At 42.9% G+C, this 18,826-nt stretch overlaps 1 protein-coding gene across 1 annotated transcript in view; it reads right to left on the bottom strand.

Annotated features, from left to right (window-relative positions):
- Ubr4 (ubiquitin protein ligase E3 component n-recognin 4) overlaps window positions 1-18,826 on the bottom strand; it is a 140,042-nt gene that overhangs the window by 64,386 nt on the left and 56,830 nt on the right. The window contains exons 33-49 of the mRNA XM_013032660.1: window positions 16,185-16,376; window positions 15,612-15,682; window positions 15,378-15,525; window positions 14,346-14,573; window positions 13,581-13,751; window positions 11,171-11,353; window positions 10,093-10,251; window positions 9,635-9,787; window positions 8,145-8,372; window positions 7,734-7,891; window positions 6,740-6,911; window positions 6,160-6,361; window positions 5,211-5,374; window positions 4,592-4,808; window positions 3,346-3,562; window positions 1,387-1,450; window positions 821-955 (exon numbers count right to left, since the gene is read on the bottom strand). Of these exons, the coding sequence (XP_012888114.1) occupies window positions 821-955; window positions 1,387-1,450; window positions 3,346-3,562; window positions 4,592-4,808; window positions 5,211-5,374; window positions 6,160-6,361; window positions 6,740-6,911; window positions 7,734-7,891; window positions 8,145-8,372; window positions 9,635-9,787; window positions 10,093-10,251; window positions 11,171-11,353; window positions 13,581-13,751; window positions 14,346-14,573; window positions 15,378-15,525; window positions 15,612-15,682; window positions 16,185-16,376 (2,862 nt within the window). The remainder of the gene's footprint in view (window positions 1-820; window positions 956-1,386; window positions 1,451-3,345; window positions 3,563-4,591; window positions 4,809-5,210; window positions 5,375-6,159; window positions 6,362-6,739; window positions 6,912-7,733; window positions 7,892-8,144; window positions 8,373-9,634; window positions 9,788-10,092; window positions 10,252-11,170; window positions 11,354-13,580; window positions 13,752-14,345; window positions 14,574-15,377; window positions 15,526-15,611; window positions 15,683-16,184; window positions 16,377-18,826) is intronic.

Here is an 18,826-nt window from a genome sequence, read left to right as displayed (position 1 = left end):
CAACTTTCTAACAAATAAATCTCCAAAGCAATCAAACATATTAAACTTCTGAATGCAGAAAGTGTTAGTCTTTAAAAAGTCAAAAGTTCACCTCAGTGTGAACCTGCATGATTTCCAGGGCTGTAGCAGCCCACTCCTCTTATTCCAGCAAATATTCCTTAGCGAGTTTCTACTACTCAAGGATGATGCTCCCAAATGGCCTTTCCTTAGCAATCTGAGAAGGCTAACCTCATGTTTCTCAATTTTACAGGAGAGAGGGTCAAAAGCCAAAGCAGGTGGATCATAGCTTCTCTCAGAGTCCTTCTTCCTCCTGGGTCTAAACCATTATCTATTCCATCTACATAAACCTGCCCAAGTTATCTCCTTTGGCATCTGCAGACTTTCAGAGAGATCTTCTTTCCCAGTTTTCCTCTTCAGAGTCTCCCCAAGAGCTACCACTAATTAACCACCTCACGACAAGTATGCTTACACATGGGCCCAAAGCTGAGGGGTGAGAACAGTGGCAGCCTTTACCTAAGTGACTCCCCACTTCTGTACTCTTTTCCAAGGAGCTACTGCCTACACTCAGCATTCCATTCTCTTTCTTAAGTCTTGCTAATTCTGTTAGGGAAAAAGATGCAAAAGTGGTCCGCTAAGCCCTTTTCTTAGTTTTGATTATGTTCATACATTTCTCAGAGAAACTTTAAACTAGGTTTAATCTCAACACTGTAGGTCCTTCCTCCAGCTCTCTTTGCTAGACCCTTGCTTTACAAACAGAAAGCTAACTGACTCAATTCCCTGTCCGATCTACAACTCCTATTTCTACAGAGAGAACAGTTACCTTGTGGCTGTGATAGGCAGAGCGACTAGTGTGCAGGCTGGCTAAAAGACTCTTGGACTGCTGCTGTACACTAGCAGGTGCTGGCAGGGACAGCAGCAAAGTGGCCAGCTCCTGTGCTGCATTCTTGTTCCTCTCCTGATGCAAAAGATAGCAAGGTTACCACTGATCCCAACAACTCAATAAAGAATGACCTGTCTAGTCTGCCCTTCCCCCTTCATTCCTTCCTTCCTTGGCACCAGGGCTAAGTTATACACCATAGACTGCCAAGAAAAAAAGGGGGTTCAGAAGTTATAATCCCTAAAACACCAGCAAAGAAGTAGGATACACACTCCAACTCCCAGAATAGGTTTTGGGCACCAGCACTCACTCATCCTGCTCTATGACAGGTCTCACTACAGCCCCCCAAAACCAGGACATGAGGCCTAAAGCCAAAGACTTCTCTGGTGCTTCTTTGCAAATCAAGATTAGACCATAAGTGCTCTTCAAATTCAAGGCCTCCAGCCTCTGACAACTTCACTGACTTCCTGCCTCTTCAGAAAAGCTCCCATGTGCTTTGAAGAACTTGCCTTCTCGATGATTGGACCAACGGCAAAGCAGCTTTCCAGGGCTTCTAAAGAACTCACAACCAGCCTGGGGAGACAGAAAACCTGGCTTGAGTACAACAACCGTTCTCTCTGCCTCTTGCTTTAGCCTAAGCAAACTACAGTCGTGAAGACCTTGAGGACAGCTAATGAATGCCAAATACAAAATCAAAGCACAATTAGACCTGCCACAGGCACCATGCATATTGCTGCCTATGTTACAGGCCAGAAGAACTCTGGCTTCTGCTTGGAAATCAACCTGAGGCCATGTTCATAATCCAAAACTCAAAGGGCTTTTCTTCCTTAAAGAGGATAATAAATGTGCTTCCTTCTGCTGCCTGTGGCAGGGATCACTAAGATGGGCTTAACAGTCTTGATGCAGTGGGAAACAAGCTCAGGTGCCCAGAGATCAGTGGGCAAAGGGAGACACAAGGAAAAGCGAGAGCCATCTTCTTATGTTGAAAAGGTTATGATTAACTTTCATGTACAACTTGAAAAAACTGTGTCCAAACATTTGCTGTAAGTTCCTAAATATAGGAGAGCAAACAGACTATAAGTTTTTGGTGCATGCCACTTGCTAGCATTCAAAGGGCAGTATATAAAACATCTTTAGAAAATGGAGTAATTCTCCCTTAGGGAAAAAATAGGAAGCTCAACTATTAAAAAGTACAAGTAACATGCTCCCAGAGCTTACTCCTTTGACATAGCAAAAAGACCAACATCCTGGCAGCTATAGCCCTTACAGAGAAAGGAAAGTATTAAGACAGCAGCTGGCGAGAAAAGGGATGAGGGGCAGAGGAAGGCAATAAAAAACTAAGGAAGAGGAACTGCAGCATAGAACAAAGGTGGACAGAGCAAGGTCTCTAATGGATTATGAAATGGCAGGGCTTTTGCTTGCCCCTCCACCCCTCATCCCCTTCTCATTCACTCCAGAGAGGGCACAATGAGGACTAGGGTAAGGAAGAGAGAGCCAAGAGAGTCTGACACGGCCAACACTAAGGACGCACTCAGTATGCTCCATTTTATACATGGAGAGCTCTGCAGCCATGCAATGACCAGAACAGGAAGAAGCAGGACTCTGAACAGAAGCAAAGCCACACCATTGCATACACTGCTCTCTGACATACACGCATTCGTGCAGAGAAAAGAAAGAGGGCATACTAACCGATCCAGCTTGGTTAGGGACTCAGTTTCAGAACTTGGGAAAGAAGCAAAAACAAATTAAAAAAAAAAAAAAAGAGGAAAAAAATGTGAAGCTCAGAGAAACCTGGAAACATATCCTAAGCAAACCATATATGAAGAGGGTGGGGGAAGCAAGAGAAAGATGTGAAGAGGCTGCTGGTGGGGTGCAGTGGCTCCAAGCACAGTTATTTTTATGACTTACAATGTAAGAAGCTCACAATCTTACATCATGAATTATTGCATCTACCATGACAAACTAGCAGCTACCCAGCACAAAAAAGCCAAGCTTAAGAATGCCACCACAGGGAGATTTAAGGAAACTACACTCTGCTACAAGATGCAGCAGAGGCTCTTGCTGGTAATGTCATTACTACTTGAATAAGTGGCTGCTATAGAGAAAGATGAGAAGATGATGCCATCAACATGGAAGGGAGGAAGCTCTTCTGTTAGGTCAGCAAGGTTGAATCCTAATCTACAATACTTTAAGCACATTCTACTCTGTGATCCTTACTTCGAAGGGTACTTATTGACTTCTGCCCAGGCCAAGGTTCTGGCTTCACATAGCTCTGAACCCACTTTGCAGGCTTTGTCTACACACTAAAGAGACACTAAATGTTGGGTAAGCTGCAAGAAAACGGGACTATCATAGGCTAGACTTGGGGCAATTAGAGAACCAGACTCTTGGACAAAAGGAAGTTCTGGCAGCAAGTTGAAAATGGTGGAAAGTGTGGAAAATAAAGCCAAACCCGCCAGCACTGGTACCTCTCCAAGACAGTGCCACTAGTTGTAGTAGGTGTGGCTGAGTCGCTGTCTACAGTGCCATTACTCTGGTTGAGGTTGGAAGGGCAGATGTTGCTGACAGAGGCAGAAGGGAATTCTTCAGGGGGCTCATCAGGCCAGCCAAATTGCTCCTTAGTCTTGCCATAAATTTTTACAGCATCTATCATGGTGACACCTGCTGGATCCACTGAGGCACCAACTGCAGTAAGCAAAGGAGGCCATTAGGAAGCACATTTCAGAAGTAAAGGGCTCACACCACCTCTCCAAAGCCACAACCAGATCAGCTGAGGCAAGGAACAAATCACATCAATTTTATAGACACAGAGGAATTTTATCTGCCAAGGCACCAACAGCACTTTTGATGTTGAACAAAGAAATAGTTTGAGGGACCAAAAATCTATTTTGTCTCCTACTCAGAAGAGACCCTTAACATCACTGGAAGGGCCTTCTGGTACTGAGGATATGGTATCCCCCACTCCTCAGCCCCAAAGGTTTCTAAGTACTTTTTCTGTGTAAAGTTCACATCCTGCTCATTCACACTATCAATAGGTGACCAAGATAAGCCCTAGAGATTCAAACTCTTAAGAATTATAAATTTTCAAAAGTACAGCAAGGACTTTCTGAACACATCTCAGAGATGTGTGGCCTAAGGGCTCTATGCTTAAAGAAAGCCTGGTGACTTCACAAGTAGGTCTCTCTTCTTGCCTCCCCTCTGCCTGAACATGGAAGCAGAGCACCAGAGATGTTGATCCAACACCACAGAAGTGAATACCTTAACTGAGTTTTACCAAACCATAGCCCCTTTCTTAATTTTTTTTTTTGGGGGGGGGTCCGGTCGTGGGACCTGGGCCTGCGTGCTGTCCCTCAGCTCTTCAGCTCAAGGCTAGCGGTCTACCACTTGAGCCACAGCGTCACTTCCCGCTTTTTTCTTTTTGCTTATGTGGTGCTGAGGAATCAAACCCAGGTCCTCATGCATGCAAGGCAAGCGCTCTACCACTAAGCCACCTTCCTAGCACAGCCCCTTTCTTAAGTTAAGACTTCATCCCTAGGAATATTGGTTCTTTTACATCTCATATGAAGCTCAAAGTTTCCAGATGAAATAGACCACAAAGTTAAGTGTGGAGGTTGAGGAATATAGCACTCAGTGGTTCAGAACACTGGAAGGCCACAGACCAGTAGCTATCAAATCTACAGTCACAAGGAGAAAGACAAGAGGTAAGTGACTCACTAAAGAGGTTCAGCTTCTTATCAGCTTGCAGGGCTTCTTCTCTGGTAAAGGGGAAGTCAAACCAGCGTGACCGACTCAGATTAAGCTGCATAGTTCTGCCAAAAATCTCGATATATGATGGGGCCCGTTCAATTGCCTGGGTCCCGATCTGGATCCGCATGCCTGTCATCACCATAGTGCTGTTGTTGTTACTGATCTCAATGGTGAAGCCACCAGGCTGTCAAGACAAAAAGAGGAACATCAGAAAACCAAAAGAAGTTTCAGTTCAGTCTGAAATCCTTCCTGATATTATTTCAGCTGTACACCTAGAAAGAACATTTTTCTTTTAGCTCCTGACTTTCTTGCTCCCAAGGAGTTCAAGAAAATATGCAGGGAAGGATTCCTTTCTATGGCAGACATCCTTCTGCCCAGCATTAGTCACCTCTTTCTGCCCTCTGCAGTACCCCGTGGATAATGGCAGAAACGTAGCCTGATAGGATGCATTTATTCAAGGGCCATTTAATCAGAATAGTGCTTTCTATATTTCCTATATGCGTTCTAAAAGGAGTCATGCCATTCAACCCTTCTGTTTACAAATCTTTCTACTCAGGGATTGAACCCAGACAGGTGCAGTCCTCACCTTGGTGTTAGCCACATACATGCCAGTAGAGTTCAGCCGGTGCTTTATCTGTTGTGCATTGTAGACTTGCAGGAGATCATTACCACCGAACTCCACATCTGTCAGCTGCTGGTTGTGTTCAAAGAAGTCAATGGGGAAGGTCACCTGGCTAGATGTGCGGGTTGCTATGAAGAAGAATATCAAACTGTCAGAGATCATGGTTGTCTGAAGTTTCTGGCACCTCTGCCTCTACTCTGAGGACTGCCCAGACAGCCCACACTCACATATTACTCCTCCTAGTGGACTCTAGTGTTTGTTTTACACTCACATGTTATCAGCTCCTGAGTGGCCAGATGACTTAGCTAAACAATATCTGGTATTGGTGTTGGGTTCATAGTTCATAAGAATGGGCTCTGTTTGCTTACAACAAACAATAGGAAGTACTAACTCACAGTTCATCTCTCTAGATGAGCTCCAAAATCACCTCAAAAACTATAAAAAATTTAGGATATCATGATCCCCGCAATAATCTTTGCTTAGCCAGTTCACTCCTACTAAACCCAAGCTTTCTCTATCAGCCTATCTACCTAGAATTCTCTATTAGCCAGGATTAAGTCCACCATGGCTCAGAGAGCTATGATGATCTTCACTATTCTGTGGGAAATCAACAACTAAAGGGATCTAGTCTTCAGTCAGATCCATGTTGCAAGCAAGCTTTCCTGAAATGCAGAAAGAAAATACCTCAAACAAGGATGAAGACATCAGACTGGGACACCAAAGAATTGCTGCCCTACAGCCAACAGTCAAAAAGCACTTGCCATGTGGACCCTTGCTTTCAGAAAACTGGGCCAGCTCTCTTATCTCTGACTTTTCCTGAGTATGCAAAGCAGGTCAGCTAGTCTCCTCACAGCCTATGCTATGCTGTCTAGGACACTACGGTGCTCATTCCTGGGGCCTGGAGAGGGCTTACTAATTGTAGCTGTTTTGCGCTTTCGAACAGGCTTCATGATGCTGATTACACTGCTGGGCTGCAAGGACGGCTGGAGCCAGTAAGAAGTGTTCTCCACATTGGCCATGTAAATGCGCAAGCTGCCATCCTCACACAGCAAGATCATGGTTGTCCGCTGTTGCTCATTGCAGGCTGTATGTCTAATAGCAACCATGTCTTGGATCTAGAATGAGCGAACAACAGAGGAGGTCAGTTCTCACACCCAGTGCTCAGAATCAGAGAAAAAGAAGCAGAAAAGCAACTGGCTTATCAGCTAGGTAGGGGTAAAGAGGGTAACAAAAGAAAAGGCATCTAGAAGAAAATATAATTTCTTATTTTTGTTTTGGGGGCTTTTTAATATATAATCTCTCTATGGTACTCAGGTTGGCCTGGAACTCACAACCCTTCTATCACCACCTCCTAGTGCTAGGATTACAGGTGTGCACCACCACACATGACTTGAAAAATCTTTAAAGACCTCTGCTGAAAGACATGAAATAGCTTCATAATTTTAAATGCAGACCAAGCTCATATGAAAGTGATGGGAGAATCTGGCACTGACCTTTGCTTTCGCAGGAAGAGTCTTAATCTCCTGGATTAGAAAAGTGTCTGGTTTCACCATAACAACCAGAGGCACACCTGTTGTTTGCTGCACACAACACACCAAGCCAGGATGGTTCATCACCTCAGACCACTGGCAGAGAGCAGGAGAAGTCTTACTGCCACCATTGGAACTGGAAACAACAAAATTGGCCAGTTAGGGTATTACCACTGGATAGCTCTTCTCTTGACCTATGGGCAACCCTCTAACTAGCTAAGTGACCTCAGAAGAATATCCTTAATCAAGGTCACTTTTACGCTAAGTCATAGGCACATGTAGCACACTTTAACATGTGCCCGCAGGAGGGATCCTCCTAGCACCTCTACTGCTAGGCTGCCATGGTCTAAGGAACAGATGACCCTATGTGCCTTGTGAATTATGCAGGGCCATGGAGTTGCTGATGATCTATAAAGATATCCAAGCATTTCAATCCATGTGCAAACTGGTGTCCACATTTTTTCATTCCAAACCAGGAAATTTCAGACGAAGTGCTCAGATATCCTGATCCTTTCCTCCCTCTTCTCTAAATAAAACTAACTCATGTATGATTATGGAAGTCTCTACTTTGCCCACTCAGGGCCAGCCACCTTCCCCCCAGTACTGACACCATATTCAGTTTCCTCAGAGGTACGTTCCCAAGAAGGAAAACTTCAAGGATATAGTAGGACAAGTGCTGTGAGACACTTCTAAATTTTGGTCATTATTAAAATCAGACTGCTGCCCTCACTATAGATTTTCCTTCTGTGTAACAGCAGCCTGCCCCCAACTACTTCTTACAGACTAGGGTCTCCATAGTGGAGGACAAACTAACCAGGCATCCCAAACTGACAACCCTGGCCTGTATTTAGCAATGAAGGAGGACTGCCAGAGAAAAACATGCTTCACTTGACTTAGCACAGGAAAGCTCTGCTGAACAGGGGCACTTGGAAGGTAGACATTTAGTACTGATTCCCACCTTTTAATGTTGATAGGGAAGAGCTGCACCACCTCCATGCTTGTTCTGCTGATGGTGGCTGCAAAGGATTTTCCCTGACAATAACTGAAAAACAGCATCTGTAACACGTGGGAGTAGTACACAGATACACCACCACCTGCCAGCTGGCTGTTACTATCCTGTGAAAGCAAAGACACACATGCGTATTAATTTCTCTTACTGGTGAAAGGTGACAAGTTTTAAATCATGGTTAGGTAGGTACTCCCACATGCTAAGCATGAGAGCCCTGTGGGCAAACTTTACAGATATCTTGGGAATACAGCAACGTTGAATCAGTTTGGTCATGAAGGACCAAAGATTTTGCTATTAAATAAAAAGTCAGAAGCATCCAAAAAAGAACAGCAACACAGGAATTGTTGTATATGTTCCAACCTTCAGATCTTCATGATTGATTTCCAGTACGTTTGTGACATAGAAGGGTCCTTGCTGGGCACTGCTGGCCTCCTCCATGAGCTGAGTATAAATGTACCCAGCTGAAGACATTATCACAATGATGTTCTTCCCCTCCTCATTGAAAAGGAAGGTAACATCTCTTATCTTCGAACTTGGCAGGAGGAAGTAGAAGGTTGGACTCAAAGCATCCACAGATAGGTCATAAATCTATCATGTGAAAGAAAGAATATGTAAGGGTAATGTGTTTCAGTTCCATCCCCAAAATACCCTGATGAATTCTAATAGGGACATTCATTCTTCAACAAGCACCTACTGATTGTTATGCTTTGTGGTGCACAAAAGATAAACATCTCTTACTCTCTTGTAGGACAGGAGTACACACTAATAAATTCTGTAACAAGTACAGTAAGTGAAATATATTTGGCATAACTAGGGCAGACACAGAATCAATCAGTGGCCTATAAGCAAAGAATACCTACTCGGCAATGTAACAAAAAGCAACCAATGTGCTTTATTTGTTTTGATTGGGTTGTTTTGCAGTACTGGGGGGTTAGAACCCAGGGCACCTTGCCTACTAGGCAGGATCCCTACTGTTCAGCCACATTTCCAGACCTTTTTTTTTTTTTTTGGGAACTCTGGGCCTGGGCGCTGTCCCTCAGCTCTTCAGCTCAAGGCTAGCACTCTACCACTTGAGCCACAGTGCCACTTCTGCCTTTTTCTGCTATGTGGAACTGAGGAATCGAACCCAGGGCCTCATGCATGCAAGGCAAGTACTCTACCACTGAGCCACCTTCCCAGCCCTCCAGATGTTTTTTATTCTGAGTACTTTTGTGTGTGTGTGAATGCTGGTCCTGGAACTTAAACTCAGAGCCTATCCACTTCTGTGCTCAATACTAGTGCTCTATAATTGGACCACAGTTCCATTTCCAACTTTTTGGTGGTTAACTGGAGATAAGAGTCTCACAGACATTGCACAGGCTGGCTCTGAACCACGGTCCTAAGAATTCAGCCACCTGAGTAGCTACAATTAGCATCAAGAGTCACCCGGCTATGCTGGGTATTTTTTAGATAAATTCTTACTTCCTGTTCAGGTACAAATCCCGAGAGTGGTCCACCTATTTAGGTCTATAATCATATCTGGGATGACAGATGGATGCCACTACACTCAGCTTCTTCTGCTGAGATGGAATCTGGCAGACATTTCTGCCTTCTGATTTCAGCCTCCCAAAAAGCTAGACAGAATGTAGGCATAATACCATGCCTGCCTATGGACTAAGAAGTCTCTTGGACTTTTCTATCCAGGTTGCTCCTTGAACAACTATCCTCCCATTCTCAGCCTCCAAAATAGAATTACAGATGGGAACCACCAATGTTAGCTGTTTTATTTTTTAATTTCTGAAAGAAGATAGCACAAAGTAAAGATAATTCTTTAAAAGCCAAACAAGATCATTACAGAGCTAAAATTGTACCTTCACAAAGTCTGCTGTAACAATTGCTAACTCAGTCTGTGAACCAGGTAGCCACACGGCTTTGATGATGAAGTTCCCCGTTGCCAACTGAGGGTGCAACACCAAGTGATCCGAAACTGAACCCGAGCTACTAAAGGTGAGCACATGGCAGTCCTAGGTAGAAGTAAAAGAACACAATGGTTAAAACATCATTTGGACAGTTCAGCTAATTCATGTTAGAGTTTATGTATTCCTTTGCCTTCTCTAATATTCTCTGCCTTCTAGTATTCACACTGTCCAAGGACATATTCAGGTTTCTAAAACACAGATTAGTTACAACACAGAAGCCAACTGGAAGTTAAAAGAAAGATTTCTCTTGCTTTTAAGTTTTCATCAAAAAACTCAGTAAGAAACAATACTGAGACAATGACAGATAAGTAGAATGCAGAGCTTCAAGTAATCACTCCTAAACTATTTACCTTCAAGCCACACACTGCCAGGTAATCTTCCTTGCAGGGATTTCCAGTAAGGCTCAGCACAGTAAAGGGCACAGGGGCAGAAGCCAAGCGGGTCAGAGTCAACTTCCTTTTGCTGGAGTCTGCTTGCTTCAGAAGTGCAGAGAGCTGCAGAACTGTGATCTGCAAAGGAATCACCACCAGTTTATTCTTAACCCTAGTCCCCTTAAGAACAGAGAGCAAGTTACAAAAACCCTTTTAAATAGGGATGTTATCTCATAGTGTCTTCTTGTGTGTTTCTTAGGAACCATCTAGATGAGTTACTACCCTTTATTTTATTTTATTTTATTTTGGGTTCGGTCGTGGGGCCTGAAATCTGGGCCTGGGCGCTGTCCCCACTCCGCTCTTCAGCTCAAGGCTAGCGCTCTACCACTTGAGCCACAGCGCCACTTCCGGCTTTTTTCTTTTTGCTTATGTGGTGCTGAGGAATCGAACTCAGGGCCTCATGCATGCAAGGCAAGCGCTCTACCACTAAGCCACGTTCCCAGCCCCGAGTTACTACCCTGTAGAACAAACACATATATCTTTTGTTTCCTCCCTCTAGAAAGAGCAGAACAAATCACTGATAATCATTTCACACAAGTTAATCCCTATGTATCACTGTTGTTTTACAACATACATGAGATGCTTTTTGAAATTATTAAAAAGCAAAAATTAAGATACCTACACTCTTCCAACTACTCATTCTGTAAAATACAAATGTCCCCATATCCTCAGAGTCAGAGAAGCACTGATGATCACCTGAGGGTTTTTGCTCCTCAGCTTGTGCCTCTAGATGCACCAAACAGGGCGAGTATTTATCCAAATTGTGGATAAATACTGCTCACCGCCTTCTCCTAGGTTGTGAAGGAATGTTTCATGTGGGAATTTACTAATTACACCAGTCTCAAGTGAAAACATTCATGACATGTAGTCCCTAAACATCTGAGATCCAGTGGAAGTTCCCCACAGGAGGCAGATGTGAGCACGATCACCTCTCTGTTCTGTTTAACATTTAAGACAGACATAATGAAAATGAGAGAGAAAAGACTAAAGGACCCACCTTGCCCTTCTCATGGCTGACAGCCAAGTGCTGGCGGCGCCCATGTGGAGAAGACAGAACACACATGGCCACCCGCCTGAGCACGTGGGCGCTGATTAGCTGCCGTATAGTCTGGCCCTGGTCTCCGCTGTAATTCATCCGTACATTCTCAAAGGCACCTTCCTGGGAGCCTAAGGTGGGAACCTAGCACACAGGGGAACATAGAAATTGTAAGTAATAAGGATCACTCAGTCATGTCATATTCATCCAACACTGCACAAGTTAGTCATTCAAAAGCAATCCCAGGGCTGGGAAGGTGGCTCAGAGGTAAAGTGCTTGCCTTGCATGTATGAGGCCTTGGGTTCAGTTCCTCAGCACCACATAAACAGAAAAAGCCGGAAGTGGCACTGTGGCTCAAGTGGTATAGTGCTAGCCTTGAGCTGAAGAGCTGAGGGGCAGCGCCCAGGCCCAGAGTTCAGGCCCCATCACCAGCAAAAAAAAGCAATCCCAACTTCAAACTGTGTGTGGTAAATTTGAGTTGTTTGTTGTTGTTGTTGTTTGTCAGTCATGGGGCTTGAACTCTGGGCCTGAGTACTATCCCTCAGCTCTTCAGCTCAAGACAAGTACACTACCACTTGAGTCACAGCACCAATAATCAGTTTTTACTCTAATAAATTATCGTCAATTTTTTAACAAGTACTACAACATGTTAAAACGTCTTTTCACTTGTAAAATCATGATAGATGGAATTTTTCTTTCAGCAAAATCATCATGATACTAGCTACTCAGGAGGCTGAGATCTGAGAATTGCAGTTAAAGCTAACCTGGGCAGGAAACCCCCTTAGACTCTTATCACCAATAAACTACTCAAAAAGCAGTGACACTGTGGGCTCTAATGCTAGAGCACTTGCCTTCAGCAAAAGAAGCTCAGGGACAGTGCCTAGGCCCAGAGTTGAAGCCCCAGGTCTGGCAAAAAAAAAAAAGATGGGGGGCGGGGATGGGAAGGGGAAACAAAGGAGGTAACAATGCTTGATAAGAACTGTACTCATTACTTTGCCCATGTAATTGTAACCCCTCTGTACGTTATTTTCACAATTAAAAAAAAAAGGTTTAAAAAAAAAAAAGATATATCCCCTTTCAAAAAAAAAAAAGTTCAGAGATGATCTTAGATGGAATTTTTCTCTCACTGATCTAACCTGGCAAAATTCAGTCACAAACTCTATCCAATCCCTCTTCAGTCTTTTTTAGGTTCATCTTCATTATCTATAAATCTTAAGACCACTTCTCTAGAACAGATTGGCTGTTAGTAAAACAGCAAAATTTGGGACGTTTCTTAGCAAATGTTTTTTCTCCAGTAACAACAGCCACCTGTGAGGTGTGATGTCCTTGGGCGCAACGCATGCCTTGAGCCCTCCTCCACTGCCCGCTGCAGTTTCAAGGGTAGATGGGGAAGGGTACCCCGGAAGTGCTATATACAGTTCCCAGCAACTGCTTTGAACATGGATAATGACTAATACCTTATATCTATGTCACATTTAACAACTAAAGGAACATGGTCTTTATCAAGGGCTTTAAGCAAAAGAGAAAAACTCTTTTGCAAACTAGGTGAATCCTAGAAAAGCAGATAGAAAAAAGGGGTTTTCTATTTTTTGTAAAAAATAAATTCCTATGCCAGGTGCCAGTGGCTCCCGTCTATGATCCTAGCTACTCATGAAGCTGAGATCTGAGGATCACAGTTCAAAGCCAGCCCAGGCAGCAAAGTCCACAAGACTCTCATCTCCAATTAACCACCAGAAAACCGAAAGTGGCTCTTGGCTCAAGGGGTCAAGTGCTTGCCTTGAGCTGAAGAACTGAGGGACAGTGCTCAGGCCCAGAGTTCAAGCCCCATGACTGACAAAAAATAAATAAATAAATTCCTGCCAGGTCCTGGTGGCTCACACCTGTAATCCGAGCTAGTCAGGAGGCTGAATCTGAGGATTGTAGTTTGAAGCCAGGAAAAATCCTGGGCAGGAAAAATCCGTGAGACTCATCTCTAACCATTGGAAAACCAGAAATGGCACTGTGGATCAAAGTGAAACAGCGCTAGCCTTCAGCAAAAAAGCTCAGGGACAAAGCCCAAGCCTTGAGTTCAAGCCCAACTGACCAAAAAAAAAAAAAAGTATAATTGCCCCAAAATGGAGGTTTCCACACCTGAAAGATTCATATACTCATATGAACGAAAAAAATAGATTGCCTGGGCGGCTCAAAATGAACCTGGATTCTCTCTTTCAAAGACACACTTGATATGCTGATATGATAGCTTAGGTTCTAAGTTCTAAATGTCTGGAACGCACTTCCAAGTACATTCCTCAGAGGAGGTTGGGTATACTGGTATTTCGATCGGCATGCTGGTTCCTCTGCCCACCAAACTTCATGACCCTGCCACACTCACCATCAGCTGGTCTGTCATCTCAACCACCTTGTCCACTGTATGCAGTTCACCAAGGGCCTGCTGTGCCCGGCTGCTGCTCCCCACAGCCGAAGCCTGTTGAAAGTTGGTCTGAATGGCATCCATGAGGAAATTGAGCATGTCTAACACGAGAGGAGCGAAGGAGAAATTGGCCTAAGAAAAATTGAAATACACAGTGAAAAAAATAAAATAAACCAAAGAGAATAATAATGGGTCCTCCTTATAATCTGGCCAGGAACTCCTTCAGAATCCAGTTTCCTTACTTCCAGATAGATAGTTTCACCATCATCTCATTCTCTCCATAATCCTGGGTCTGACTGTAGTCCATGCTACTCTGCTACTAACTAGAACAAACTTTCTAAACCAAAGGTCCTACAGCAACACCATCATCATTCAAGGCACCTAGCAGATACAGTAACTTCTCTGCCATCCAATAAAGGATAGGAATTTAAGAAAGTAACCACTCAAATCCTCTTCTGCATTCCAGGTAAATGAGCAATTCCAGACAAAATATGTACTATGGTATTACATAATTTTTACCCTCCCACCTGCCCTCATCAATACCCCTATGTTCCTCAGTCAGAAATTCTTTGCTAGAAACTCAAAGCACATGCTAAGAGGTTTCATACTGAGGATCGTCAAACTTAGGAAAAGATAAGTTTGTCAGGGGAGTTTTGTGCATTCTCACACAAACTTGTCAGGTTCTAAACTCTGTCTACTATACTAGGGGCCACAAGTAAGCTTCACCTGGTTCTGTAGCTCCTCTCGGCAACCTTCTACTGTGCGGCACAGGCTACTCTTCTTGGGCTTCTCTTCATCAGTGACCTTTCCATCACTAATGGTGACCTTGGCCTTGTCGGCTGGTGAGGTGCTAGCATGGCGAACCAAACTCTCTGAAACCCTTGGTTCACTCTGAAATGCAGACTCCTTCATGGTGGAGCTCATGCCACTGCTTGGAGTTCTTTTTACCAGTGCCTAGGGATAGAAATGTTATTAAGCCCATGAATTCTTGCCACAGGCTGAGGTTAAATACTGCCTGAGAGCCAGGTGTGGTAGCTCACATTTGTATCCCCAGCACTTTGGAGGCTCATGTAAGAGGATCACAAGGCATTTGTTGTTGTTGTTTCCAACTGGTAGGTTTGAACTCAGGGCCTGGGCATTGTCCATGATCTTTTCACTCAAAGCTAATGCTCTACCACTTTGAGCCATAGCACCACTTCCAGTTTTCTGGTGGCTAATTGGAGATAAGAATCTTACAGGATTTTCTGCCTGGGCTGGCTTGGAACTATAATCCTCACATCTCAACCACCTAACTAGCAGGATTACAAGCACCCAATTGGATCACAAGTTTTAAGAACAGCCTAGGCTATATAGTGAGACCTCTCAAAAAACAAAAAAAGAGAAATACTGCCTAAGAACTTAAGAGAGAAAAGAGAAGCTGGCTAAGTATGCACATGTTTATCCAAAAGACTAAATTCATGGTATTCACCTAATACCTAACTTAGGTGTCCATATATAACAGCAGGCCTTCCTTATCACACCTGAAATGTGGGCATTTCTTAGAAAAGACTGGCTTCAAGATCTTTAAGGAATATGCTGGCTCTAATACTGTAAATAAGGTACATAGGCCAAACTTGTATAGTTCATCAGTAACAGCAGACTGTGTCCCTAGACACTAGTACCATGAAAGGTATGTGGGAATTTTCCACTTTGGCCTAAGTGTGTTCATATCACCAACAAGCTTCTTTTAGAGCTCAGTGAAGATTCCAACGCTCTCACCAAACAGCTTCCATCTTCCTTGGCTCCACAGTCACAGAAGAAGGATCCATACTTGGCATAAGAAATCTCATGGTCCTTGTGGCACACCTTAGCACACACTGTGCACACACCTACTCCATCCACCATTTTGCAGGTATGACAGTGGTACCTAAAAAGAGTAAGGACCAGCCAATAAGCTTAGAAGGGCCAACAAACAAGGCCCAACTAGCCTCTGTGTAAATGGAAGACTCTTACCAATGCTGGTTCATGAATTCTTTCTGTGTGATGGTGAAAGTGCAGAGTTTATTGCAAAGAGAATCTTCATCCTTGAAAGACAGTAAATCTTTTTAATTAGAAATATATCCTTCCAGTTATGTACCCACAAAAACACCTGCTTCAATCCCCAAAGGAGACTCATCAATGATCAACAGAAACATGTCCCAATTGGAAATAGGCTGAAAATATGTTGTAATTTCTGGTGCAAACCTTACGGCTTTGTGATGAAGAAAAAAAAAATCTTAATGCCTACTCTATAAGAAAGCTCCCACCATTCCTATAAAGACTTTATCTCTAACATTCCATCTTGTATGTAAAGCCTCAAGGAGCAGGAAAAGTGACTCTAGATAGAAGAAAGGCATATGATTATTGAAGAGTCCCTCTATCAAGAGATTAGATCACTATGGTTGCAATGTGGGGCCTCGAAAAACAAAAAAGTGTGAGCCTCACAATTGTGTGATCAGAAAGAAAGCAAAGGGCTACAAAGAAACCAAAGACTTACTAGTATGCTAATTAGCCATTACGTGAAAGGTTAACTTAGGGATTACTTACTGAGTCCTCAGCCTGTGAATCTTCCTCTTCCACTGCCAACTCCTCCACCCAGTCTGAGTCTACCTCAATGGCTCGCTCTTCCCCGTCCACTGACAGGTGACTTGGGCCTTGACCATTACTCTGGCTTAGGGCATTTGTGACATCAGCCAAGTAAGACATAATATGGCATGTGCACTCCAAGATTATCACGTGCTATAAGAGAAGACCCAACATAAACTTTAGTTCTCCAGGCTTTATTACATAAGACCTTTTCAATAAAACTCAAGATTAAAGGAACCATGTAAAGACAGACTGCAAAGCAATGTTATTTTAGTTAACTATTTCCCAAACTCTTACTACTGTCTACCTGGAGCTTGTCAGTAAATTGTACTGAATTAGTGTTATGTTCATTCACTCTTAAGTGCAAAAATAAGTATTCACAAAGTCTTACAGCAAAATAGAGTAGAATTGAAATTGGGAGAATGAAGCTCAAAAGGAGACTAAAAGTCTTAAAGAAAAAGCCAGATAATATGAAGAAGCTCTCACTACTATTTTCCCTATCATTAGCATTTTTACCCATTATCAAAAGTAATCAATTATCAGGTTTTACATTATCATGGAAAGGAACATCTTCAGAGATCAAAAGAAAATTTTCCCAGCAAACCACTGCACATTGTACATGTGTGCAAAACGAACCCCCCAAATCCTAGCATCAGACTCTGATTTCTAAGTTTCTTCCTCTGCATTTTGACATTTTAGTGTGACAAGACAATGGATTAAAAAGCCAGAAGCATGGATTGGAAAGATCAACATCGTGAAAATGGCAATACTTCCCAAGGCTATCTTACAAATTCAATGCGATACCTATCAAAATTCCAACCTCATTCTTCAAGGAAATAGAAGAGGCAATCGAAAAATTCATATGGAACAATAAAAGACCCTGAATAACAAAAACGATCCTGAACAGAAAGAACACTGCTGGAGGAATATCAATACCAAATTTCAAACTCTACTATAAAGCCACAGTAATCAAAACAGCTTGGTACTGGCACAAGAACAGACCTCAGGACCAATGGAATAGAACTGAAAACCCAGAAATGAACCTACAGACCTAGAGCCATCTAATCTTCAATAAGGGAGCTAAAAAAAATAGAATGGAAGAAAGACAGCCTCTTCAGTAAATGGTGCTGGAAAAATTGGTTAACTACTTGTAGAAAACTAAAGCTAGATCCTTATATATCACTCTGCACCAGAATCAACTCCAAATGGATCAAAGACCTTGGAGTCAAAGCAGACACTGTGAAAAATTACAGGATGGAATAAGAGAAACCCTAGATCTTGTTGGCACAGGCCAAAACTTTCTTAATAGAGACCCAGAAACACAACAAATCAAAGAAAGAGTGGATAAATGGGATTGCAAGAAATCGCAGAGCTTCTGCATGGCAAAGGACATAGCCAGCAAGATCAATAGAAAGCCTACGGATTGGGAGAAGATCTTCACTAGCCATACAACGGACAAGGGTCTCATATCTAAAATATACCTTGAACTCAAAAAATTAAATCCCCCAACAACAAATCTTCAAAGAAACAACTGCCCAATAAATAAGTGGGCTAAAGATTTAAAGAGAAACTTCTCTGAAGAGGAAAGAAGGATGGTCAATAGACACATGAAGAACTGCTCAACCTCCCTACCCATAAAAGAAATGCAAATCAAAACAACATTGAGATACTACCCCACCCCAGTTAGAATGGCTAAAATCAAGAACTCTAATAACAACAGATGCTGGAGGGGATGTGGACAGAAGGGAACCTTACTGCATTGTTGGTGGGAGTGTAAACTTGTTCAACCACTTTGGAAAGCAGTATGGAGGAGGTTCCTCAAAAGACTCCACACAGAACTCCCCTATGACCCAGCTTTTGGGCATTTACCCAAACGATCACAAACAAGACCACACTAAAGCTACCAGCAGGACTATGTTTATTGCAGCATTATTTACTATAGCTAAGATATGGAACCAACCCAGATTCCCCTCAGTACATGAACAGATCAATAAAATGTATATATACACAATGAAATTCTATGCCTCCATCAGAAAGAATGACATTGCCCCATTTGTTAGGAAATGGAAAGACTTTGAAAAAATTATATTAAGTGAAGTAAGCCAGGCCCAAAGAAACATAGATCCCATGGTTTCCCTTATTTGTAATATCTAGTATATGTCTGAGTCAAACAGAAAAGGTCAGATAAGGTGATGTTAGAGAAATGAACCCTAAGATATATATTCAAATGTTTTGTTTTTCTTTCATGAGATTGTTTCTAACACATTTAAAAGATTATTTCTTTGTTGCTTTGTATGTCCCTCCCCAACAGTATAACCCCTGCTTTCACTGTATTTGATGTCAGTATAATTTGTGGAGGGGAAGGGGAAAAACCAATCGTTTAAATAGGGATATAGGTGGACCCATTGCAACAACGAGATGTACAAAGTTGCTTTGTATGTCCCTCCCCCACAGTATAACCCTTGCTGTCACTGTATTTGATGTCGGTATAATTTGTAGAGGGGAAGGGGAAAAACCAATCGTTTAAATAGGGATACAGGTGGACCCATTGGAACAACGAGATGTACAAATCGTTATGTCGAAAGTGAACTTTCCAACTTTGG

This window comes from Dipodomys ordii, unplaced genomic scaffold (genome assembly GCF_000151885.1).
Source record: "Dipodomys ordii isolate 6190 unplaced genomic scaffold, Dord_2.0 Scaffold6, whole genome shotgun sequence".
NCBI lineage: Eukaryota > Metazoa > Chordata > Mammalia > Rodentia > Heteromyidae > Dipodomys > Dipodomys ordii.
This window is presented reverse-complemented; position numbering and strand designations above follow the sequence as displayed.